The sequence below is a fragment of the Falco rusticolus genome, chromosome 9 (assembly GCF_015220075.1).
Source record: "Falco rusticolus isolate bFalRus1 chromosome 9, bFalRus1.pri, whole genome shotgun sequence".
Lineage (NCBI taxonomy): Eukaryota > Metazoa > Chordata > Aves > Falconiformes > Falconidae > Falco > Falco rusticolus.
In genome coordinates, this window is record NC_051195.1 from 12,789,858 (window position 1) to 12,816,746 (window position 26,889).

General features: G+C 42.6%; 2 protein-coding genes across 4 annotated transcripts in view; one reads left to right on the plus strand and one right to left on the minus strand.

The window, feature by feature from the left end:
• The window catches only part of LRIT1 (leucine rich repeat, Ig-like and transmembrane domains 1), a 55,655-nt gene that overhangs the window by 16,920 nt on the left and 11,846 nt on the right, over positions 1-26,889 (minus strand). The window contains exon 1 of one of the 3 annotated variants that reach the window (XM_037400998.1): positions 8,145-8,233. The exons of the other annotated variants lie outside the window; for them this stretch is intronic. The gene's annotated coding sequence lies outside the window, so the exon portion shown is untranslated. Of the gene's footprint in view, positions 1-8,144; positions 8,234-26,889 lie in introns of those variants that run through there. 3 annotated transcript variants of the gene reach the window in all.
• Positions 9,627-25,687, plus strand: RGR (retinal G protein coupled receptor). Its single transcript, XM_037401000.1, has 7 exons — positions 9,627-9,860; positions 13,429-13,585; positions 15,017-15,138; positions 21,831-21,984; positions 22,569-22,686; positions 24,207-24,320; positions 25,251-25,687. The coding sequence occupies exons 1-7, from the start codon at positions 9,782-9,784 to the stop codon at positions 25,389-25,391; spliced, it is 885 nt and encodes a 294-aa protein (XP_037256897.1). The 5' UTR covers positions 9,627-9,781; the 3' UTR covers positions 25,392-25,687.

A 26,889-nucleotide genomic window follows, 5' to 3' on the forward strand; every position in this document is an offset into this window, starting at 1 on the left:
ATGCTCCACTAAGTCACTCATTTTTAATATGGCCATTAGGTAGAATTTATTTTTACTTCTTTTCCCCATATACTTAGAGAAATATGACATGAAGCAAACAAACCAGCACATTTTATCATAAATGAAAGCCATAAAATACCTTATTATCATGATTTTGTCCGAAAGGTTTTATTAGCAGGCAACACAAGCCAGACACTAAATCAATTTCATTAGGTAAATGCATCTCCAAGAAGCTTCTGGCAGGGCACATCTTGTAGAGTGGAAAATCCTTCCCACTGATGCAAGTCCAGAGCACATTAATGCATTATGTCATTCTAAATTGGATCTTGCACTTAATGCTGATGAAGGCAGCTCCTCCAAACCTATAGGACTGAAGTCATTAATAGACGTCTAGACATGCTGAAGAAATAAAATAAACCCAAATTTTGGCACGGAGCATTGTAAGTCTATCAATGGTATTTCTTTTGTGTATACGCTTACCTTGGCTGTTATAGCCAGTACAAAAGAGCGCAGACCTCTAACCCAAGCAGGGGATAAATGCGTACACATCTCTTAGAACGCAGCATTTGACCCATTTCTGTCCATGCAGCAGAAGCTGCTTCACAAGGCCACATTGCAAGCAGCCGTGCTTAGTGAGGCAAAGTCTAGCAGAAGATGGAGGTGTACAATGATCCGCCTTGTCTCTCCTGCTCTCCTCGCTTTGGGCTCATGTACCTAGCAAGGTCTCGTCATGGCTGATACAAATTTATAGTGTTAAATGTGCATTACACCATTGTACCCAGGACCTTCAAGTCCAATGGGAGAATGGTCCCCTCACTAACCAGTAAGGAAAGTTTGGCCCCAGGGTGGAAGAGGTGACACTGACTCTTGCCTCACCTTAAGGGAGGAGTGCACCAGCCTCCATGGCCATGGCTCTTCTGCTCTTCCCCAAAGGCCCCACAAGGACAAGCAAATGCCACTGGGATCAGACGTACAGGACCCCAGAGCAAAATTCTCTGGGACAAACAGTCTGTAAATGCCTCTGCAGAGGTGAACACAGCAGGTGAGCTAACTTCTCTTTCCTAAAATCCCTTTGCAAACCTGTCTTTGAGACTATTAGTCTTGAGCACTAATGAGAGAGTGAACTTGTGTTGCCCACTAGATGGAATCTGGAAGATGCTTCCACCCACAAAAAATAAATGCACAGAAAATACATATAAATCCACGTCAGTAAATGTTTTAACTACCATAAAACTATCCACACCAAGGCAGTGTCAAAAAATAACGCAAATGTGAAAAACACATCTGAGTTGCACAGTGTTATCTTTTTGAGGATACTAATGTTTCTGACTCGTTTTGTTACAAAAAGCCCTTTAAAGCTCAAAACAAGTATCACTCATACATGCTGCAGTCATCTATCAGCTTTCTGCTACGCCAGCTCTTAACATTACAGCTGGTAGTAGGGGGAGGAAGAAAAGGAGGAAAAGATAAGCATCACAGCACATCCGCACTGCTGGAATGTACAGTTTAAAAAGTGCTTATTTCACATTTATACTAAAACAATGCCCAGGAACTTTAGTAAGGTGTAGGCACTCCAAAAGTTTTTATCCGAGACCAACACCTGTATCTCTAATGGAACACAGCCGAAGAAGACATGACACAAAGATTAGGGAAAGGAATGTATAAACAAATAAAGTGTATCATTGACTTGTACATACATATATACGTACATCTAGATTTAAAGCTTAAATTATCATTAATAGAAAAATTAATACAAAAATTAATACATTGCACTGGTAGCCATAAACTCTTGACTAATTTCTGATCAGAACAACAGCTAAAGGGAATTTTTACAAGTCTTCTAAAGAAGGAAACCAATTGCGCAGTGAATAAGACTGGAAAAGTATTTATGTGTCTGTACACACAGGCACACACCCATGGAGTTTCCCAAATATACACTCAGAACAACATAAATGTGATGTCCAACAGCATCATTCTCACAGGAAAAATACTATTTTCTGAGATGCCACAGCCACACGCCAGTTCACTGTACTCAGTTTTGATGACTGGAGATACCATAATCATATCTGACATTTGTATTTGGAATGGGTAAAACTTCTTCAGGTTAATATTCCTGGTCCTTCTTCTCTATTGTGCCTTCATTCCCTAAAATCCAGTAAGGTTTCTACAGTTTAACAAAACAAGCTAACTTTGGGCTTAGCATCCTTAGCTGCATGACAGAGGGGGTCATGCAGTAGTATTGCTGACTGCAACAACCTTTTCTGATTTGGACCTTAATAGTATTAGTCTAAGCCCTGCAGAGTCACCTCTGCTTAGGAAACAGTGCCTTGTTTTATTTTGCTTCCTCAGGCATGCAAGAAGAATTAAACTTCCAGCACTGTTTATTTGGCTCCTGAATGCAGATGGAGCATAACGTTTTACACAGCGACCCTCTGCCCTCTTTCCAGTCTGATAATCACCAGTTTTCCTATTCTGATTTAGCTGCCTACAGCCTCGAGAATTTGCAGTCCAAGGACATGCCCTTGTGACAGTTCTAGTGAAGTTCTTGGAAGCTGCAAGTCAATGTTTACACACAGGGACCAAGAAAAATAGAAAAGAAAAAAAAAAGAAGACTACAGAAAAAGGGAGAAAAGGTAGGAAGAAAGTGAAAAGGGAAAGTTTTTGCCCTGGTGTATTCTACCTCCTTAATGTTATTTTTCTCAGAGCAATAAGCTTTTATCAATCCATTTTCTCCGGTGATGCAATGCATGCATATATATATACACATATATTCATGTGGTGGGGTCATAATAGGAGAATTACAATGTCTGTGTAATTATTCTTATTTTTCTTGGACTAAATGCTTCATTATATATATTTTTTAAAAAAATATGATTATTTGTGAAATAAGAGAGGGGCAGTTTGGGGAGTTAACAGCAGAAAATCATGGCATGCCATGCCTCAGGTAGCCGCTCACCCCCACAACCATCCTACTGACCCACAGAAGGGCAAAAAGGAAAAGCATTACACTTTGCTCCTCCTGCTTTGCTTTGCAGCCCATCCTTCATTTGTTCAACCTATGAAGATATATAACTGGCCTAATATTGATAACCTATCCTTACCAAGATAAGAGTAAGAAAAAAACCTGGGAAGATGAGGGAAGCCTTTGATGATCAGGAGCTTCCCCTAAGCGCTGACTCCCCTGTCCCATCTGCCTGCAGGCACAGGAATATTAAACGCATGCAGAGCCATCTTCAGAGAAACTCAATTTTCTTCAGATGAACTTTTCCAGGGCAAAAGCAAGTCCTACAGTCCCACTCAGACCAGCAGAAACACAGGGAAGGCTGATGCACCGAGGGGAACAGCAGGAGGTGGCATGTGCTGCAGCCTGCAAGAAACATATAAGGAGATGAAGTCTTGGTAAGGGCTTTCCCTAAGGAATTTCCCACAGAAGTGAAGGGGTGTGCAAGGTCCTCAGAAAGTCCTGTCATCTGGGGACAGTTTAATCATCTATCATGATGGACATTAAGCTCTTTTACCGATATATCCAAAAAAACCCCCAAGCTTCTCTTGTTATCTTGACAGTTTACTGCTCAGTGCCTGTATTTTAACCTCCACAGTTCTAGGCATTTCTGCCTTATTAATAAATGCATTCATAAAGTTTTAAAATTACCATTTATATTTGTTTCAAAGTATCATGTAAAGTGTTTGGCAGGTTACTTCATTTTGCTGGAGGAACTTAAGCAAAACAATTTGTTTCATGGGCATTCTCTCTTATTCCAACTTGCCTTTAAGATACCTATGTAACATAAGGTTCACATATTTTGTCTGTCTGAAAAGCAATTTCCTAATCAAGACTTCCACTTTATGATGAGATTTTGCCCACCAGAGGTCCTATGCAGGGATTGATTGGGGTTTTTTTCTGTAAAAAGAAAAAAATTACCAGGGACTAAAGTAACTGAAAGCTGCATTAAGAGCGCCTGGAACTATCATTTTGAAATGGCACACTATGAAAACTTCTCTCCACCTTCATTATCTAGCTACAAAACAAACAATAATTCAGTAACATTCTCATATTAGAGACTGCAACAAAGGCACAACTGAAGGCTTTGCCTTCATCATGATTAATTTCATTTTGTGAGAGAACATAATGTTGTTTTTACAAGTCTTGTACCACTCTATTATAAAAGGCAACTCAGCTTGAAGAAATTGTGTATTACGCTGAGCCTAAACAATTGGGTAACAGAAGCTAAAATAATTAGGCAATCTTTAAAAAACCTGTAACATTTATTTTATGGTAATACAGGGGAAAGCCCTGACTAATTCACAGGTGTGGTTTATAAATAATTGTTGATTATTCCTAATGTGCACTGAAAAGTGCACTTTGATAACACAAGAGACCTTAATACATCTGTTGTAAAAAATACATATTTGGTCAGGTTTCCATAGAAGAGTTCAGGAGAAGAAAGAAGCCAAAAGAAGAGAGGAGCAGGCAATGACTGCAGTTAACCCCAAGCTTCAAAAGAAGTGGAAAGCCCCAAATCTTTATGTTCTGGTACAAAAGATTGGACTGATTCTTAATATAGCCACCTAAAAGGTAGGCATCAATCTGAAGTAGTCACTGGGCTCTCTCAACAGTTAGTGAAGAGGAAGAGGTGTCTCTAGAGTGCAATTTGTCCTGCCCTAAGACAAGTGATGCTTGGGAACTATCCGTTTCCTCCGGTAACAGTAAAGAAACCCTAGCTTAGACTAGATAGATAATTAGCAGATCTGGGTTTTATATGGAAAAAATTAGATGTGATGAATCCCTCAGTGTAAACACAGATCTTATACTGAAGCCAAGGAAAGCTATGCAGAATTCAGGTTTAAGTAATGTTTCTGAGGGAAGTGTCAGCAGAAAGTTTGGGAAAATACCTGCACAAAGAGACACTGGTAGAAAGACTGCTAAGACAAGTAAGATCTGCAATATCACAGTGATGAGAAAAATGAGGTGCTTTTGTCATACTAGACACTTTGGCCTAGAAGTTCATCTCCATACACGGGCAGTAGCATACGCTCATTGAGGACCAGTTCAGAGAGAGTCCCGTTGCTTCTTTACAAGAGCAACAGCAAACAGAAGGAGAGCTGGTGTACAAACTCTCCCTTAGCACAGCTAAAGTCCCTCTTGAAAGCAGAGTTTCTTTTGAGTACTGGCTACTGGTCTTTGAACCATAATTCCTGGAAGAGTTCTTATTCTGCATGCTGTGGGAAGGCCTCAGCCCCGCAGGGCAAACCAAACAGTGCTAGGCATATCTTACATTCTATAGGACTGCCTTCTCCTCCACAGTCCTGAAACATGCCGCTATTCGGCAGAGATAGCGTATTTCATTATGCTGTGGATAAGTATACCACCCTAAAATTAGTAGACAAAGTGAAAGCAAAACATAGTATTTACAGACATCTGAAATGCATTTTGAGAAACAGGTAACAGATCAAGGCAACAATTATACATATTTGATAATGATCACAATTGGTGTATCCAGCAAAGACTAAGTTTAGGATGCAATTAACTCTATTAATTTTCTAGCCTAGGTGAATATGTATATTTTTACCAAATATGTATTCACTTTACTATGAATTAAGCCACCTGTCTCTAGAGGGGTAACTTAAACCTCAGGAATGAAAGGCAATGTTTCCCAGTCCAGCTGCAGCTTTCCCCCTGATGCCTGGAGCAGCAGTGCACAGGGAAGCCAGCCCCAGCACAGCCAGGCCCCCAGCAGCCACGCGGTACGGCCACCAGGCCATGGCACGGCTGTGACCGGCTGTCTGGATCCAGGCAGCACTGCATCACATCCTTGCGTAGCCAAGCACAGGGTTAATGCGTGACATTTGGGCAGGAGGTGAGGCACCTTCATCCTTTTTTGAAGGAATTTTCACACAGCACCGCTCTGGCTGTGAAGATGCTCCTCCTGCTTTCTTCCCATTGAATTTACACCTCCCTCACTTTGGCTCAGCACGGCCCAGGAGCTTTCCCTGGATATTTTCCCTGATCTTGGCTCTCTGCACTTGCAAGCAAGCCCCTTCCTCTGCACAGCAGCACCTCCCAGCCCCCATGCTGTTCGTGGAGAGTACAAACCCTGCTCTGGACCCCTCACGCCCTCCCCACCGGACCCAGGGCTGCCATGCTCACTCCCCAAAAGCACGGCCACTGGCTCCTGCTTCTCCCACGCCTTCTTGGCCACCCTCAGCCTTCACCACTGCTTCTTCCTCCAAGCACATCTGGAGGCAGCTGCAGAGACAGGTTGGCAAGCGTGTTAGACTGCCAGACTGTTGAGGAGAGCAGTTGTTACGTGGTCACAGGCTTGTCTAAAGGGCTGATGCCTGTGCACACTGCTCTGCAGGCTTTTCCCCTGCATCATCCCTCCTGTGGCCAATGCTAGGTGCCTGTTTACAATCTAGGGGGTATTCCTACTCATTACTTCCAGATCAAAACAAATTTTCAGAACTGCAACCACAAGGTCTCCAGACAATACGCTTTCTGGTTTCCTTGCCTTGATGAGAAGCATTTCCCATGGGGACCAAGATTACCACTCATTCCTGTGATATCAAACTGAAGTTCTGTGTCACTGTATTCCCAGCCCGCTTCTGCTGAAATACTGTAGTTTGTCATTTAAAGGTGTTCTTCAATATAAAAAGTCAAAGACAATTTGGCTAAACCTGAATCAGAATAAAGGATTAGGAAGGCAGAGGAATAATAATACATCAATTTAACAAAGTTCTTGCTGTGAATGTAAAAAAAGCACGTCAGTAATCTGCATTGATTGCATGGAAAAAATTCAGAGTGCATGAGCACTCTGTTATCTTTGCACTGCACCTTTTTTTGTTGTGCTTGTACCGATGCATATTTTACAAAGATTAATATGCTCCCACCCAGTCCATACAGTCTTATGAAATCCATGAGGACATGTGGCAAGAACCTATCAGAACTTTTTTACTGCATCTTCCTTGCAAACAGATCAGTAACCAGTGAGGTATTCTTAAGTGAGAGAGTAAAATGAAATGGATTTTTTTATCGATGCAGAGAGATCAGTGGGAATTCAAAATATGAAGTTGCAATATAACATCAGGTTGAGTGAAAGACCTTTTCCCCTGAATTTGAAACAGCAAGTAGCTACCAAAAGAGTGCCTAAAGTAGAAAGGAATTACTAAAAAATGGAAAGGGAACTATCGTTAGCAGATTCTATCAAACTCAATCATTTATCCCCTGTTTACATCTCCTCTTTGCTTGAAGAAACCCCTTTATAACCAACTGAATGCAGTAGCCATATTGGGCCATACGTCATCTCATACCATCCCGCTGTCCTATTAGAAAGTCAGCTTAACACAGCATTAAAAATAGATATTGTAGAGCCTGGCGCATAAAAGTTTCTATTGACACCAGTTGTACTTGAGTCAGATGCTGAACCCTGTGACTGACTTTTGTTATTAGACTCAACATTGATAAAGTAAATAAGGTTTAGACATGAAAATTATAAAGATACTTGAAGAAAAGCAGACAACAAGTTCACAATATTCATTCTAAAAAAGATCTGCTAAATCCCGAGGGGCTGGGGTAGTAGCCTACTTTCATGGAAAAAATAGTTTTGGAATGAGCAAAGTCTGCACCACAGACTTTAATACACACCACAAAAACTACCAGCAGAGTAACACATTTGGGAGGTTTGCTTGGGAGTGAGGGTGAAGTACAGTGGCAGGCAATGAAAAGCACCTGACAGCACTCATGAGGACAGTTCATATAATATCCATGTCCTTTACCCCTAGTCTAGAAGAACCGTACAGCTTTATGTTGACAAGCATTACAATGAGCTATCTATTTTCAAAACTATCACACTAAAAAGATTTACAGCACATTTACAAGATCTAGCACTAATTTTTTGCAAGAACACACAATGGATCACTATTAAAACACAGACTTAGATCAGTCATTTGCCCTGCTAGAAGGCAGGGGCTGTCACCTTCTTTGTCATCAAGACATGTAGGTGAATGAAAGACAGACATAACAATGGATTTATGAGGTGCAATGTAATCTTGCTTTGCTTAAACCAAACTTCTGTATAGCCTAACAAATATCATGCCTTCCTGAATCCTACTTTAAAATCCAAAAGCATATCCATCAAGGCAATTACCCGCATCAAAACCAGCTGTAAATTGAATGCCAGAGATCAGAAAACACAGCAAGATGGTTTCACAACAGCCTTGAACCTCTGATCAGTTCTTCTGGGCATCACAGCCTGTAAGCACAGATTTCAGGAAAACTGCAAAAAATCCACAACTGTCTTCAGCCAAGACTCCTGACTATGACTGCTCCTCTGCTGTGTAATCAGGAGAGCCATGAACAAGCTCTGGCCTCAGCCGGAGCACATTCACTCTGACATCTCAGCCAGCCAAGACCCAGGTCAGCACAGTGTGGGGCCTGAGCTGGGGGAAGCCAAAATGCCTTGTGCTTCAGCTCCATTTTTGCTCCCATTTTGCAGTCAGATTATGAGGATGAAGAAAGTTATGTGCCCAAGCAGCAACTATCATGCTAGCAGCACCTTGTTGTCAAGGCAATGAGTAGATCTGTGGAAAAGCAGTAAGGAACGAGAAGAGAAGAATAAAGAAACAAATGCACTAAAAAGGGTGCAATGAAGTACCATTAAAAGAAAACAACCTATCTAGTACTTATCACAACTACTGCTACTCTAAATGTAGGTTAAAAATCGAGAAAGTACGGCCAAGTTGCTCACTTCTAATGGACAGGCATAAACAATAATTGTATAGCTAAAAAAGTACCATTTGCTTCACTTGGGTTCTGAAAGCTGCTGTCTTCCATTCTGCAGGATCCAGGCATTCAAATTCCTAAAGAGTTAATCAACCAGCAGTACAAGAAATGAAAGGAAAACAGTAGACCCTGCTGGGAAATGGCAAGGGCTGATGCACATCTCGGATCCATCCCGTGGTTTGCTCATGGGGGGAAGTTGGCCGGCAGGTAAAGGTCTGGAGGCTGGCCAAGCTGCACACTGCACATACTCCAGAGCAGCACTACACCAAGACCCCAGTCTTCAAATATCTTCAAAAGGACAGCAAGGTAATTCCTGTGAGTAGTCACAACTGGACAACTCACATCCCTCCCTGTATGTCTGGGGCCCCAAATCAGTAATTTCTAAGTGTTTGTCTTTAAGCAGGCTGTGCCAGTGTGCACATTAATTTAAGTCTCAGTTATGAAGAGGAGATAAGTTCGTATACAGAATAGTCATCGCCAGAAAAATATATTGGCCAGTTTCCAAAAAAGGGGTGAGGGGAAGACCTATATGCTGCAGAAGTTCTTGGTTCATACTTTTCCCCTAATCACCAACTCAATGAGTGCCCCTTTGTTTTTCAGGTCACTCCCCAATTATATATTACATGTTTCCTTCGTTCCACAACCTTTAATTCTTTTCCAGTGTTGCAGAATTAACTGGACAGGGCTCTTAATCTTGTCTCTACAAAGAACTTGTTGTAATTGCAATGAATGCTTCCATTTTGCTGGTGTCTGAAATACGATTTGCAGGGGAAGGGGGAGTGCAGGTTGATGCTAGTCCCATCATTAATAACATTCTTGCGGGGATTGTAGTGGTGGGAGTAAAAATCCCAAAGCTTTTATATAATAATGAGCATGTGTCTGCACGTGAGCTGCTCCTTTAAGAAGCCTTGGGCTAGTGGAAGAAGGGATATCCAGAGAAAAGGCAGCCCTACAGATATAACAGAGGGCAGAGGTTAAATCTGTTGGCATTTTATCGCAGGTATGGTCACCGCATACCCTGTCCCTGAAGGCTTCACTGAATTAGAGGTGTTTGCCATCGGCACTGCCCTGCTGGTCGAAGGTAAGCTCGGCATGGGACCGCAGCAGCGATAAGATTTTTGTTCCTATTATTCCTGGTGGGAGGGGGAAGGAAAACTGAAGCAAAGAGCAGCACTTGTGGTATGCTGCCCCAGACCTATGGCGGTCATTGTGGCTACATCACCAGTACTTGTGAGTAAATCAGGGTGAGCTGCCAGCTGTTTGCCAGTGAAGGTCTGCTCTGTATGCATAGCCGCCCTCTGGCAGGGAAGTACCTGCTACTCAGCTTTCCTATCAAGAATTTGTGATGTAAGGTTTTGTGGTTGACTTTTAAAGGCAATTTTATCTTCTTCTGGGGAACATGTTGAAATGGCTGATCATCCCTCAATGAAACAAGGCTTCGAAGGCTGTCATAAAGATAACAGGTCCACAACAGCCTGTTAACTCTTTGCATACATTCAGATTGCATCGGTAGTGCTGCAGTTAATGGCTCCTGAGTAGAAGTGACAAACAGAAAGATACTTGTATGAGATTCAAAAGCTCTCAAACTGTTAAGAAGCAAAACTCCAGGAAGAAGTCCATTTTCATTCAATTTAGCCAATGTAGGCTTTTCTTAAGGCATGTGCCACGTTGAGAAACTGCAACAAAACTACGAATGTATACCTACCTGGCAGCTAGCAAAGGGCAGGCTTGTAGCCAGGATTATTTCAGCCGCTGGTGTGTCTTCTGAGCTACTTCCCAGTCAGGGCCTGGGACCCCATCCCTGCATAGTGCTGCTCACCTGGGGATGCGGGGATCGTGGGGCCCAACAGTAGAGGAGGAGAAGCTGTAAGCACCAACAGAATGGGATATATGCTCATTAGCTCACCCCACAAACACGGAGCATGGGAGAAAGGAGGATGCTTGCCTTCTCCTTGCAGGTGAGCTCAGCTGGAAGGCAGCATCGTATCTGCCTGAAAAGGAAAGCTGGAAGAGCACGGCCAGAAATTCTCCCCTGGAGGAAAGAGAGAAGAAAAAGCTTCTACTCCTGGCCCAGGGGCAAGCTGCTGCCTAAAGAGGGTTCAGGGCTAAACCTGCCTAAGAGCCACTAAGGCATCTGCAGGGCCTGGCAGGTCCTGGCATGACTTTGCACTTTGTCACTGAGGGGTGAGAAGCAGCAGGAGGGACAGGGACACCGTTGGGTGCTGGCAGAGCCCCACAGCCAGGGTCCTGCTGGGGACCAGCTGGTTGTGGTACCAGCACCCTGACAGCTCACCCACCTGTGCCCAGGGGCTGCAGCCTGCCAGGGGGCTTGCAGCTGTTGAAGTCCAAGCAAAGTACCTGCCTGTAACCTGCATTTAAAACTAGATGTGATCTAACACATGTATGTTTTACTAAACACAAGTATTTTCTATAGGGTTTTAGGCAGAACATGACCAGCAGATTGGCAATAAAATTTTATCTCTGTTGTCTGACTTAGAAGATCAAACTAAATAATTTCTAAAAGACTCTGAGAGAAAGGCAGTGAAGACCTCCTTTTTTGGTGCTGCTTCCAAGTGCAAACATTCTGGGGAAGAGGAAAACCTTGCATTCACTTTATTAACTGGACACGTCTGCTGCTCCAAAAATGAAAATGTGTAGCTATTTTAGTTTTTTTAATTTAGTAAGTTCTCTATTTGTACACTCACGCTGGCCTTCAAAAAAGCAGAATGGGCTGAAGCGTGGAGCTTCCAAAAACAGGGGAAAGACAGAAAAAAAGTTGATACAGTAATAACTCTTCAGCTCTACTTCAAACACGGTCACAACATGCCTCTCCTAAAGGCTTCACTGCATTTGGGAGAACAGGCAGCAGTTTTCACCTTGTGGGTGGGAGGTAAGCTGGCAGGGAGGGAATAAGAACGGCAATCTCAAATGGTTCCAAATATTTCTCCTGCAAATATTTTGTTACATGTTGTGTAATGAAAGACTCCCATCATCTGTTACTGTGGTTATGCCATCAGCCATTAATGCAATTAAGGCAGGAGCAGGATTTCTGACTAGACAAAATCATCCATCTTATGTAACTGCAGAATTAAGACAATAAGCGTAACTAACTACACTACTTTACAGATTTAGGGGATATGGACATTTTCGTGCTACATCATTTCTCTTTCCAAGAAGAACACGAAGCAAAAGACATACTGCATCTCATCTAACCAAGACTTAGAGGTGGGATGTTGAGTCAGAGCCTCATGAGAGCTAAAATAATTCAGGTTGCCTTGAAAAGGGCATTAAAGGACAAAGCTTGAGTTTAAACCAGTGAAGAATGGGTTTCAGGATGGCACAGCTTTGCCCTGGGTGAATAGCTGGGGTTGCTTGGATGCTCCTCTCTGAGGACCAACGTTAACTTTTTTTTTTTTAAAATCTATCAGTGACTGTTTTTTATAATTAGATTATTCCTTTCCATGTATAGTCTATTGACTAAGGGCAGTAATAAGATTGAGCTGGTGTGATTCAAGCACTGTCTACGCTAACCTTAAACAGAAGCCCAAAGGGAGGCAGGCTGACAAACACAGCTGAGGGATTTCTATGCTTAAACACAAAAGAATGTTACTATTGATATTAAACACAACCCATTCTCTACCAAAGACAGGCTGGGAGATGTGTGCACCAGCAGCAAGTGCTGGCTGTGAGCCCCTCTGAAAGTGCCTCCCCTGCATCTCCCTCGCTCTGACCCACGTGTCCCTGTACGGAGCCTGGCAATCAGGTTTCTCTATTAAAACAAACGACAGAATTACAAATAAGATTAAAACATTTCTGCTCCACATGACTGGCCATATCCCTGCGTCCTGGTTCCAGCTGGGATACAATTAATTTTCTTCTTAGTAGCTGGCGCAGTGCTGTGTTTTGGATTTAGTATTTAGTAGAATCATGTTGATAACACACTGATGTTCCAGTTGTTGCTAAGCAGTGCTTGCTCTAAGTCCAGGACTTTTCAGTTTCCCATGCTCTGCCGGTGAGGAGGGGCACAAGAAGCCAGGAGGGAGCAGAGCCAGCACAGCTGACCCAAACTAGCCGAAGGGACATTCCATACCACAGAACATCATGCTCGGTATATAAACTGGGGGAGCTGGCCAGGGGGCCCTCATCACTGCCTGACGACTGGCTGGGCACCGGTCAGAGGGTGGTCAGCAACTGTATTGTGCGTCACTTGGGGTTTTCCCCTTGGGTTTTATTCCTCACTCCCTCTCATCTTCATTAAATTATTATTGGGTTTATTATTACTATTATATTTTACTTCATTTCAATTATTAAACTGTTCTTATCTCAACCCATGGATTTTACCTTATTCTTCTCCCCATCCCACTGGGGGTGGGGGGAGGAGAGATCGAGAGGCTTCATGGTACTTAGTTGCTGCCCGAGGTTAAACCACGACACCCTAATGCAGTTTGAAGCGTTGGCTTCAGCTGTCACCTCTGACTTCTCTCCTGAAAGTCTTTAGCTTGCATGCAGGCTGTAACCACTACAGATACATAACCCGTGCATAAGTTCCCATAGTAATTATTGCTCTCTCATTAAAGAATACAGCAATATAATTGTAGTAGATATTTCCCATTTCTAGTGGAATCAAACCAAACAATTCTATATTTCAGCCCTGCTTGGCTTCTGTCTGAATGGCTTGACAATTATTTCTTTCCGAAAAATCAAAGAACTCCGAACACCCAGCAATCTGCTGGTTCTCAGCATTGCACTGGCCGACTGCGGGATCTGCGTCAATGCATTCATCGCTGCCTTCTCCAGCTTCCTAAGGTATATCTTATTTTTCCTAAAGGAGGATCAGAAGAACCACATTAAAACTTACAGCTTAAGTCCTAAGAGGTCAAATTAATTAAATCACTCTTTTTCTACATACCATCTAACCAACCTTCTCATTCTCTCAATCTGAAACAGCAAAATGAAATTCTATATAGTTCCACCAGGCAAGTAAGAAAGCAGACTACACCGAATATAATCGTCAACAGATTATAGGACTGATTATAGAAGACATTTAACCGCACAGTGGTTATAGTAGAAGCTACTTGAACATCAACACAGTTGTACATTTCATTTACCTAAACCTCTAGACTGACCCCAAATTCATCTGCAAGCCTTTCTAGTTTTTTATGAACTTTTCCATTAAAGCACTTATTTGAGAATTTTGTGGAAAATAAAAATGCAGATCTGTTAGCAGGGAGCTCCCATCAGTTATGACACATTTGATTTCCCACATTTTCCCACATGCAATCATTTAATCAGAGGACAGAAACAATATCAAGCATTTCAGTGAACAATAACAATAAACAAATCACAAGTAAACCATAATCAAAAAAACTACCACCACCCTATAAAAAAGCTGATGAATAATTCCACTTAAGTAGCATATTTTTAAACCCTGAAAATACCTTTAATAGAGACTAGAAATATATTTCAAACCAATATATGGTTCTTTTAAATGGGAGCAGAAGTTTCCCAGCCTCCCAAGCAGACGTGTTTCAAAGGGACTTCCAGGGGTAGTCTCCTAATGAGTTATACTGGTGTTCTGTAAATGCCGGGGAAAGGAGATTGAAGATTTCCACCTCACAGCCAGCTTTATGAGCATAAGAGTCAGGTTAGATGAACACAGGAAGCAAAACAGCCATGGCTCCTTACCATGGGTGACCAGGTAATTGAAGGGTCATGTCAGCAGATGTCAGCTACATGAGACTATCCCATAGTTCTTTTCAATCTATGTCTGCAAAGACATTTGGATGCCTCAGTCTTGCTATCAGGAGTATTTTTATTTGTTGTGAACATTTATGCTGTATTGCATGGTGAACCTTGACTTTCCAAAAGTTTATTACTCATTTGCTACTTTCACATGTTGACAAATTGGCTGACAAATTTGAAGATACGGATAATTGGATGAAATGTAGATTTCAAATTTAAAAAAAAACAAACAACAACTTTCCAATACATAAATGCAGGGTTATCTTTTCTTCTCCATATTAAGAGTAAAAATAGCTGTTGTGCTGTATCAGACATTACAGCAAGATAAATGCTGGCAAATACCTAAAGGCACCCACAGTAACATCTTTCACAATGTTTCTCAGACTCAGAAAGCAAGGTCACAGGCTATCATTTCACCCTCTCCATTAATGCAATTTCCAAACATGTCTTCACCTTTTTCTATCGTTTTCTTAACATATTCTTTTTTGTTGGCAGATACTGGCCCTACGGCTCTGATGGCTGTCAAATTCACGGATTCCAGGGCTTCCTCACAGCACTAGCCAGCATTGGCTCCAGCGCTGCGGTCGCCTGGGACCGGTACCATCACTACTGTACAAGTAAGGGCTACAATTTACCTAGCAGCCTTACCCAGATCCTGCTATAAAGCAGCTTGCTTAGATTTCAGAGAATCAAAGCAAGCACACATTTATTATCTGCATATCTTATATGTAAGTTTATTTGCCTTACTATCTAAGTTAAGATTTGCTAGAGAGAGAACAAATATAAAAAAATCTCTCCAAAGGACCTCTTCCATATGGGGGGCACTAACCAGCCACCATCAGGAGATATTTCCTCTTCCACGTTGTGACCTGCCTGCCATGTTTTCATTTTCTCCATAAGCAATCTTCAGTGTCCCAAACAAAATTCAACTCCCCATATTGAAGAATAATCTATGCCCCTTGGGCTTCTACCCAACACCTTGCTGTGTACCAAACAGATCTTTGTGCCTATGCAGAGTTTAATTACAGGTAAATTATGTGTAGCCAGAGAGATGCCCCTGCAGAGAGAGCAGCTGGAGCAGAGCCCATGGCAAAGCACTAGCCCAGAGGTATGATCATGCAGACAGAGCTCAGCAGTCCCATTGTGTGACACGACGCATGGGTGCTTTGGGGTGCCAGAACCATTTGTGGGGTTTATGCTACTTTCCAAGCCCCCTTATGAAGACTGGAACTCAGTACATTTGTTCCCAAGAAAAGAACAAATTATCTGCTAGTTTCAATAAGAGCAGCAGAGCCATTTTTAAGTACTGATAAGAGGAGGAATATGTTGGTTTTCTTCTTTTAGTGAAGGTCATTTTTTGTTTTTTCTTGCAATTTAGTTTTTAAGTAGCTCTGACACCTCAGCTGGATTTAATGGAAATCTAATATTAGACAGGGAGATCAATGCAGGAAAGTAAATTTGCCTTTTCTGTGGACTCATGAAAGCATATTTTTGATTTCGGTGAGAAATAGGGATTGACAGGATGTCAAACATATGGATTTATACAGATAGATATGCTCTGTCTTCTGTCACAGAACTTCCTCCCAAACTTCAGCAGTACTGCATTTCTGCACTCATTCATGTAACGTGAGTGGAAATTTCTGCTGAATGAGGGTGCTGGGTTGAATTTAGCATCTGTGGAGACTGCTAGGATTTACGCTGGGACTCCAACTGCACTCCAGCCACCACTATGGATGGGGAGAGCAGAGGAATAACCATATTCTCTTAGCACAGAGGTCAGGGAGCACAGCCAAGGGCATTATTACCTGCTGTAAAACAAACTAGCAGCCTTGTTAGCACTGGAACTGCCAAACCCCACTTCCCTGTGAATACAGGGCAAGGGATGATGTTGCTTTTGTCTGATAAGATAGACTTGTGCTGACAGCTGTATGGGGTGCTCACCTCTCCCCAGACACCAACTTTCACTGTAAACGCAGCAACGTGGTACCTGCCAGTTCCCTCTTCCCTCACCAGTGTACTTCTAAGTAGCCAGTGTTTTCAAAAGTTATTAGAAAACAACCGAGTGGCAAACACAATCTCATGGCTGTCATTATGAAAAGGGAAAGAGACACAATATGAAATGCAAATTTATTCTGAAAGGGCAACCTAGCACTCCGTAATACCAGGAATGCCCTGATCCACACTGTTTGGCCATTTCAGCAGTCTGCCAGCTCTGCCCCCAGAGAGAAATGGATGAGGTCCTCCCACTCAGACCTGCAGCTTTCCTGGTTCCCACTACAGCCAGGCTCTTCCCAGAGGAGCGAGCAGTGCAGAGCACTTCACATAACCACACCATTCCCAAAAAAACTGCATCCCTTCAACAATGCTGATAGGCAAACAGAGCCCTCCTTTTCTTGTGCTAAAGTGCAGGTTGCTCAGACCACAAAATATTTCCTAAATGGAAGTGTAAAAACGGGCTGGGGAAGAAGCGGCTGAGCTGCAACGCCTCAACTGCCTCTGCCATTAGCGTCCACGCTGCATTTCAGGCATGGCCTCTGTAGGAATAAAGCAGCAAGTGCTAAAACACACCCAGAGCACGCAGCAAACAAGTTCAATCTGATGATCCCATTGAGGGTGGAAAGGTTGCCAACTTTTTGTGCTGCAACTTTTGTCAAGAATTCAGCTCAGGCAAGGAAATGTTCTTTTTCGTGTCCAGACAAAGGCCCCAAATAATGCAGGCTGTAGGCTAAATCCATACTAACACCCTTTAGATACTAAAATGTGCTTGGAGCTAAAGAGTAGCATCTGTATTTTTACAAGAGAGATAGCCTGAAAATAAACATGTCTTTGGAAAGACATTTTACTCTCCACAACGTTGACTTTAATGCTTTTGTGTCACGCACTCCTCCAGTCAAGAGCATACTACATTAAGAGCACAGACAGAGAGACCCTCAGGGCACAAGCTTCTTTACTTTGCTCAAATTGTTACTTACCGATGGCCAAGCATTGCGGCTGTTCCTGAACGTTTTGAACAACAAAACCAAACCAAAACCAAAATCCCAGAAGGCCTTAAAAGCTGGAGCGCAGTTGGAGTCCCAGCACAAATCTCCAGCCCTGCTCTGTGGCTATTCCAGTAACACCAGCCACTTCTAGTTTCATCCTGCACAAGCTGATTGCGAGGAAGATTAAGTCATATCTCATAGATCTGATACATCAAGCCTGCTGGCGATACCACGTTCTCAATTCATACATTAAACTCCTGTTGACACTGGCGTGTGCTGTGTGCCTATACAGGAGGTACAAAATACCTTTGCCTAAAAAAACAAAGTTATCAATGTTTTATCTTTTCCCCCAGAACTGGCACTCCTTCCAGGTTCAATTACATCACCTCCAATGTTTTTGTTATGTCCTAACAGTTTCCTGAGAAACATTTGTTGAGGCATTCCTCAGCCTGATGCTCGGTTATCCACTATCTGTACTTCTGAGGAAGAGCGAGCCGAGTAGAATGTGAGAGATTGCTACTATGATGAGGGAAAATGTGATTTTTCAGCCATTCTGGATGCTAATGACACAAATGTGTTCACCAACATCCTGAAAATTAAGCAGGTTTTTAAGTTTGGAAGTCGATGTAACCCTCAAGTGACAAAGATCTAGCCTTTAAAGCATATTGATAACTAGATATGTCACTCACCAGAAAACAGGTTGGTATTGATTGGCATATGGAAGAAAATAGTATGACCACCACACATGACAGGGAAGCTGTAGTTTCAAGGCATTTTACTCTTCCCCTCACTTGATTTCTTCATCCCAGGCAACTCTCTTTTTATCCCCTAAATGTGGCCTTGGGGCCCGTGAGATGCTGCTTTCCCAGCAAGGAGGGGACGACAGAAATCTATAGACTAAAGGTATGCCGTGAGAGGAGAAAAGGCAGAGGAGTCCAAAGGGTTTCAATATCAAATGCGTACAAGATGGGAAAACATATACTATTGTATTTCAAAATTTGATCGTTAAGGGAGGAAAGGAGAAAACAGAAGCGGTTTTATGTTAGTGCCCAACAGGGAAGGAGGAAAGGGCAAACTCAGAGAAAGCTGCCTGTCAACAGCCAAGCATTCAGGACAGAAGATGACGTTTCATAGCAAGGTTAGCTCTCCCTCCCCGGCCATTCGAATGAGGACGACGTCCCAAATTATGTTCTTAACATAGCGAGGGAGGAAGGAAGCAGCAGCCCTGGAGGTCCCGCTGGAGCTGGGCGCAGGCAGGCAGGGGGCAGCTGGTGGACAGCCTGGGGGGCAGCCACCCACCACGGAGACATCTTTGCAGAAGGTGTTTAGATCTAACGCGCGGCTCATACTTGCGAGAGGGTAGCACGCTGCCATCAGCGGTTTGTGAAGAGGGGAAAGATCCTGGTCAGGTTTTTTCCTTTCATAACACAGCATAGAGCTACAGCTTTAAAAGGAAAGAAAAAAAGATCTTGAAGATTTTACACTCGCATTTAAGAATTAGAGGGAAATGGAAAATCTGAGGTGATTTATGTCAGTACTTTTCTAAACATTACAAAAGAAAAGATGAACAAAATCAGCAGGGATTTCACAGCAGCATTCAATTTCAAGAAGAAGAATTGCAGGGAGTTTTATCTAATCCTTAATTCCTTGAATAAGTAAACCTAGGTTGTTGTATCAGTATTCAAAGATTAGCAAACTACTGTTTGCTCCAAGTTGCAGCTGTCAGCTCTGTCAAACTAGGAGCAAGTCCTTACCTGCTGCCACACTGACTGCAGCCACCCTGCCACACTTCCTTCATCTAGTTTTGCACCTTCATCAGTTTTCCCTGACAAAACGCCAATGTTTATACAGATCTTGCATTTTCACTGAAGCAGAAGGTAATCACAAAGACAGCTTTGTGACCATGGAGAACCACAGAAAAAAAAAGAAAAATATCATTGGAGTAAAAAAATTCCCTTTATTTAGGGTATTTTAAAGAGCTTTTTCTAATGATAAGCACAAAAGAAGCTATTATGCAGTAAACCTTTCTTATTCCTACAAAAGATGAATACTTGTGAACACCAGTGACTAGTGTTTTTTGCACTGCAGTTGAAGAAGGTACCAACACCTATTTTACTCATGACCGATACATATTTTCAGACATTTTTGGGTTTGACAAACTTTGCCAATTTTAAGTGATGCATGCCATGAAGTCTAGCACAAGGCATATTGTTCTGGAATATATCAGCTATAACAACCATTTGCAAGAGCAAGGAGAAGGTATTATTTTTTTTTCCTCCATCCTAGAAAATCCTGTTGACCTTTTCGTTGAGAAATACCTTTTGAATTTCAGTCTGAAATCTAGCTGAAATGGAGCCGCTCAGAGATGTATTTTTTTTGCTTTTTCTGTGAAAATCAGCTAAATGTTTGACCAACTTACAAATCTTAAAAAAAAAAAAATAATCTAAATTCCTAAGTGTTCCCACAGACTAAAGACTGAGAAATAGTTTATGATTAGGTCACTAAGAACTGGCCAGTGCAGTCAAAAGGATTAAAGTTCCATGCTCTATCTACCACTACCTAAAATTTAAGCTTTTGGCATCACAATTTTAGTGATCTTTAAATAATGGGGTGGGGTGGGGTGCAGTGTGTGTGTTTATAAGTATGACCTCTTTCTCTTCCAAAGCAATCACAGAAGCCATTTCAAATCCCCTGCATTAATATTTCACTGTATGGAAAAGAGAAGCTTCCTCCTCAGTTTTCAAGGAGAGAAAGCCAGAGTACAAGAGTGATTAGACTTAATAGGACCAAATTGCCAGCGCTGGCCCCTAATTAGGAATTATATCCTTAAGCGTATGCTGGACTTTATACATACACACTTAACTGAATTAGGATCTACATGACTATTACATTAAATTTTATCAGGCAAAAAATAAAAGGCATTTAAGGTATAGCAATGGCCTGCTCTGCACAAAACCAACTGAACTGCTCTTAACTTGCTCTCTTGGCATCAGCCCCCCCAGAAGAGGCCATTTTTGCCATGTGAACAGAGCACAATTCTTTCACTGTTCTTGTAAGGCAAGTATTTTTTCTGGGTAAAATTAAAATAATATCAAATGTGTTTAATTTTTCATTCATACATTTTTAGCTACTTCTGATGTGTCATTAAATCTTTTCTGGAGGGTCAACAGGCAGCTGATTTCACCAAGGCTATTTCACCATTAGTCTCATTTTGCAAAAGGCCAAATCCAGAACGAAAAAAAATCTGATTTTCTTAGGTTTTATTCTCTCTTTTTCTAGTGTCCAAAATAGATTCCTTATGTGTGAGGAGACAGAAGGAGCAGTGGGAAGAGTCACCATGCTCCTTGCTGGCGCAGCTGGCGTCATGGGCTCTTCAGCACGGGCATGATTAGAGACATTAGCCTCCATAACAAAATTATCCAGGGGTTGTTTTGTTTGGTTTGGTTTTTTACACGCAAGCAGTTAGGCTAAACCACAACGTACTACAGTTGCGGGAAAGCCTGCCTGCCTCCTCCATGAAGAAATATGCCCCGTGTCTTCTCAAGCTTCCAGTCTTTCATTCCATTCATTGACCTATTCCTATGGTATTTTACATAATTGGATGAGATAGGCACAAGTAGTATTTTTTTTCCTAATTTTATAATAAAAATGATCAATGCTGAGCTTTGCATTTCCTGTTCCAGGCTAAGCAATCATCTTGAGGGCAAAATAATTTGATCTGCAGTATTTTTAGAACAAGGTGCGTTGTCAGGTTGTATATAGATATTGACATACATATTGATGAGCAGTGATTTTAGAACAGGGTATATTTAATATCCATGCATGCCCTGCACTCTCAGCAGGGCAGGTGGGAAGCAGGCAAGGGCTGGGGAGGCTGTGCGGAGTCGCATCTCTGATCTGACCCACAGCCTGCAGCAGGGCTCGAGTTCTTCCAACACTATTTGTTGCACTGCTCTGTTCATTCAGCTGCTCTCTGCCTCATCTGAGTCTTCAAACACATTCCCAAAGCACAAGAATCTAATATTTGTAAGAGCAGCTGTAACTCCAGCATGGTACAAAGCTAAACAGCAATACAGCACTTGTCTAAGTAAAGCACCCAAAAGGGAATAAGAATTTGCTCTTTCCTAAAGTTTAAAAGCTTCCTTCCTATTTTATGCAAGGTTGATTGCTCCAGGCTCAGGTCGCCTTCAGGCTAGAAAACACCGACAGCTGCTTGTTTCTGCCCAAGGCCCCTGGGCTGGGGTGCTTGGCACTGGCCCCACCGAGCCAGGCAGCTTTCCACGGTGGTTTCATTCCAGGTATGCGTACCCCCTTTTCCTTTCTTGCAGGGAGCAAGCTGCAGTGGAGCACGGCCATCTCCATGATGCTGTTTGCATGGCTCTTTGCTGCCTTTTGGGCTGTGATGCCCTTGCTGGGATGGGGGGAATATGATTACGAACCCCTCCGAACCTGCTGCACCCTGGACTACAGCAAAGGGGACAGGTGAGTGCAGGGGCCAGCTCCCGGGGGGGGGGGGAGCTGCCATCCCCTGGGGTGGTCTCAACAGCACACTGAAGCCCCCAGCCATCCTCCGTCGTTGGTGCTGGGGCAGATCTCCCTCCCCAGTGGCTGGGACAAGGCAGGCATGACCCAAGGCTGCCCTGACTCACGTGGCACCATGTGGGAACGGCTGAAGTCAGCTTCCTCCATGGGAGAGGCTAGTGCTCAGGTTTCTGCTGCTCCCTTGCTCATCTATAAACTGCATCTTTTCTGGGTTTAGGACTTGAAACTCTTTTAGAATGAGGGTTTTTTTTTAATGCATTCCAGTACAGATGTCCGAGTAGGGATGCTTGGGTTTAGAAATCAAACACCTGTTGTGATTTTCTATGACACTATCCATCCCATACACAACAGCATGGCACAACTTAACCAGCCTTCAGCAAATGCTGCATGTAAAGCATGTTGACAAAACTGGTTTTTCCCCTTTTAAAAATACAAGTTAATGAATATTTACAGCAAGTTTACAGAGATGCCTTAGAGAGGAATTAACAACCTCTTTCTTTTTTGCTCCTCCTTACCCTTTCCAGAAACTATATCACATTCCTTTTTGGTCTATCCATTTTCAATTTCATGATCCCGGGCTTCATCATGCTGACGGCCTATCAGTCCATACACCAGAAGTTCAAGAAAAGTGGGAACTATAAGGTAAGAAAGCTTCCCCCACTCCTGCAACCACCTTGCCAAAATAGGGCTGCATCCAACAGAGACAAAGTCCTCAAAAAGCCAATTTCTTTCACAGAGGCTTTGGCTCAGCTCCTTCTGCGCTAGCTCCCCAGTGTTACTGGAGCAGGAGGGTAGCAGAACGCAGGATGGAGCTACCCAGAAAGCTTGTGGAAACCCCATCCTTAGATATTTCAAGATTTGACCAGCCAGCCACATCTGCTCCAGCCCAGCGCATTACAAACCACTCCCTGTCAAAGCAGAGGTTGGACTAATGACCCTGAGGATTCCCCTCCACCTACACTGGTCCAATTCTAGCTACAAAACAAGCACACAGCATGCAGTATATTTGGTAATAGCATATCAGTATTTATCCAGAGAAACATTGCTCAGGAAGGATCATTATTTCCTGCAGGCTCTAAGCTTATCACCGAGGCAGCCAGCCAGAACTGCAGCACTACAGGGAAACACACAGGCACCCCGTGGGGGCAAAGGGCCTTCCTATGCACATCGTGTTTACACTTGGTTGAGGAAATTCAGAAACCTTTATGAGCTGGAAACAAAGGAATTGCTCTGGCGTGGCAGGTTTATGGGAATGTAATGTGGTGATTATATGAGTTCTTAGGTGCAGGTTGTACAGTCTGGGGCACTATCCATGGCTGGCAGGCACAGCCCGACCCCTGCACTTGGTAAAGGCAGCCAGTGCTCAAGGGGGATGTTATACTGGCAAAGAGACAGTCAGGCAGACTTGTTTGTGGCTGTCTGGAATAAACATGTGTACCCTCTGCACAGTTCTTAAATAAATCTCAACGTTCATTATTATAAGTATCACCTTTTTTTTTTTTTCAGTGAGTTTATGCAATAGAGTGCAATTTCTTTCTTAGAATATTCTGTAGACTAGTTACGATGCAGAAAATTTAAGGATTAAGTTTATCTTCCCTATGCATTAATATTTATATGACACTTGGGAACAGCTATCCATGAACAGCATGGATAAGGCCCTAGCAAGAAGGACAGAGGAGTCCTACTACCACAACACAGCTGCTGCTGCTGCATCCATCTGTTGTGCTGCCCTAGTAGTGGCTCCACAGAGGTTTTTTTTGTCTGCAAGACCCTCTGAGAAGTCAGAAAAATGTTGTTCTGTATTTAAATGTCTATGTTGCCCCCCCAGCAGCAATTACTGGCTATGGCTTCTCCATCTAGCACACAGACTGATTTAACTGATCTGCCATAAGGTGCTTTGGCACCTCTACCCAGGAGAACTGCCACTCACCACCCCATCCCCATGGTCAGGGGACTTGCTGCACAGGCAGCCCTCGATGCAGAGGGAGCTATGCTCACACACGTCCAACATGCACGGCAAAGCAGCAGCAATACTGCACATCCTGCTGGCTGATCCCCTCCTGCTACAGAACACAAACCATGGTCTCACAGGATCTGTCCCATCTGCCCGTGGCAGTGTGCTGCTGGGAAGCACAAAAGAATGTATTGTTCTTGTTTTTCAGTTTAATACTGGTTTACCATTGAAGACGCTGGTCATCTGCTGGGGTCCCTATTGCCTTTTATGCTTCTACGCAGCAGTTGAAAACGTGATGTTCATTTCACCAAAATACCGCATGGTACGTCTATGCCACCTGAGGGAATTCAAACACTGACAGTCTCCTTACTCCCCTGTCTCCGTTCCTATGGAACGAGGCCAATTTACTCACAATTGGGTTTACTTGTTATAACATATATATAACAAGCAGATCATTTCCTCAAAGCATTCTCTTCATCTACCACTTAAGGCAAAACCTCTAAGCACAGTGATGTAATGGGCATTATATTACTGCTTTGATCAAGCTACTGTTTAGGAAGTTGGGGGCTTTTTTCTTCAGCAGACAGTTAGGGGTCCATAGCCTGCACTGCCCCATGGTTTGAGGGAGCTTTTGTGTCCTTCCCAGAGTCAAGGACCTGCCCAGAATTTTCAATTTTGAAGAGACTGTTTGTCTCGTTCATTTTTTAACATTTCTCTCTCCTCGGGAAGACTGCAATTGATCACTCTTAAGGTTATGCTGCCTCCTTTTTTCCCTTTTTTCTATGAGTCTTAACTCCAAGGCTACCTCTGGGCCTCAATAATATCACATTAAACCTTTCAACTTTCACTCAGTCCCCAAAAATTAGCCCAGTTTCAAGTCACCAAATGCATTACTGTACTTAGGTATTCAGCTTCCCACATAAAATGTGTTAGCAATATCAGCCCACCTATCCATCAGAAGGTGTCCGTGGCACACCCTTCACTCCTCCAGAGTGTTTGTATTCACTCTTAAATGAAATATCCCAGTTTCAGGCAATGCTGATCAAAATTATTTCTCCTGGAGACTATAATTTCCTGAGCAATGGACTCCAACTGACCAAGTTGCTTTTACCTCTCATCTCTCTGGGGGCAGCAAGCTGCTCATGTTGGAGACTGGCATTTGTTTGGTAAAGGGAAACTGAGCCCAGGCTGAAATTGGCCAACCAGCCTCTCAGTGCATCATCCTATTAATAAATACTGTGTCTCATGACAGATTCCTGCTGTTATTGCCAAGACTGCACCAATGGTGAATGCCTTCGTATATGCCTTGGGGAATGAGAACTACAGAGGAGGAATATGGCAGTTCCTCACAGGACAGAAGATTGAGAAAGAAGTTGATAACAAAGCTAAATAACCCATTACGGCATCAAGCAAAATTAATGCAGGTACACCACTGGAAGCAAAACGCTAGAGAAAACTACGTGTGTTCTCTGATATGTACATGCAAAGGTGGTTGGTTCCACATTGGAAAGGCCGTGCATTGGCTACAAGCAATGAAGCACTGAAAGAAAGCCCTCCAGATAACTGTCCAAACCATCACGAGCTGCTTGTCAAACAAGCTGCCTTAAACCTGTGTTGATTGTCATCACTCTCATTTTATATGTCACTGCGAATAAACTATGTGCTGGAAAGCATTATTTTTTTCCCTGATACTCTAATTTGCTGAGCTTTTATGTTAAACAAAGTAGGGTATTCATTTATCCAGCGAGGCCTCCTCAAATCAATCTGTGCAGTTTGTCCATATGGTAATGTCTGGATTACGAAAAGATTAAAGGAGTATCCAGTATTACACCACATGTCTGTATAAGTAGCTTGTTCATCTGAATAACATATCTTCCCCACAATGGGAGTTCCCAAATTTCCATGATGAGTCTGCCCTCCTAATTCCATAAAAACATTTCAGTAGGCATTTTACCCCAATAAGGAATATTAGCTTGGCTCTGGTTCAAATGTGTGTGACATTCAGCTTTGCACATGCTAAACTGCATCAGATTTTGTAGCTGCTGCTTACCAGGACAATCAACAAACTCACAGTCCATCAGAAAAACATCCAGCTTTTTATCAGACACTGAGAAAAAACTCAGGGGAGGTATGGGTCATATTATGTTCTATAAACGTCATAAAAATAAAAATTAACTTCACATCTGCCATTAACTTCCCGTATGCTCTACAAGAGTGAGAACGATGACTGTATCAGTTGTGACTGAAGAGTCTGAGCAATTAAAAAGCCACTTATTTTATAATTATCGGAATTTGTATATGTTTTAAACTATTAGAAATGTCCATTTTAAATATTTGTATTTGCTCGTGTTGCTCACATTGCCTACAGGATCAAAAACTGTCAGTTGATGTCACCTGTCATTACAAGATGTGCCTCAATGACCCATTTACAAAAATATATTTGTGTGACACACAAAATAGAAGAGATTGTGCATACAAAAAATCCAAACCTAACTGACTTTTATCAGGATTGTATAGTTCATTTCCAAGCATTGACAGTGAAAGAGCTTTTGAAGCTAACCAAAGCAATTTGATCTGTCCCTGTGATGCTTTCGAACATACTAGAAGGGAAAACACTTGCATGTGGGTTACAAAAGGGTAAGGAAAAATAGTTACGTATGAGTTACAAAAGGGTAGATGGTGCAATCCCGGAAGCTAAACAATCAGTGGGTAGAACAGACATTCCCACCATGGCTAGAGACAGGAGATAAATGTCATTTGTCACAAGTAAGCAGCAGGATCCCATTCGGAGATGTGCTTTGGGACTTGTGAGGCTCAGTCTAGTCACAAACCACCTGACAGAGCAGTGAATTACACCATGACAAAATTATTCAGAGTAATCACATCTAAAG

Coding starts and splice junctions, on each gene's coding strand:
- RGR (XM_037401000.1), top strand. CDS start 9,782: ATGGTCACCGCATACCCTGTCCCTGAAGGCTTCACTGAATTAGAGGTG. Junction 13,586..15,016: donor GCCTTCTCCAGCTTCCTAAG/GTATATCTTATT, acceptor TTTTGTTGGCAG/ATACTGGCCCTACGGCTCTG. Junction 24,321..25,250: donor TTTCACCAAAATACCGCATG/GTACGTCTATGC, acceptor GTCTCATGACAG/ATTCCTGCTGTTATTGCCAA.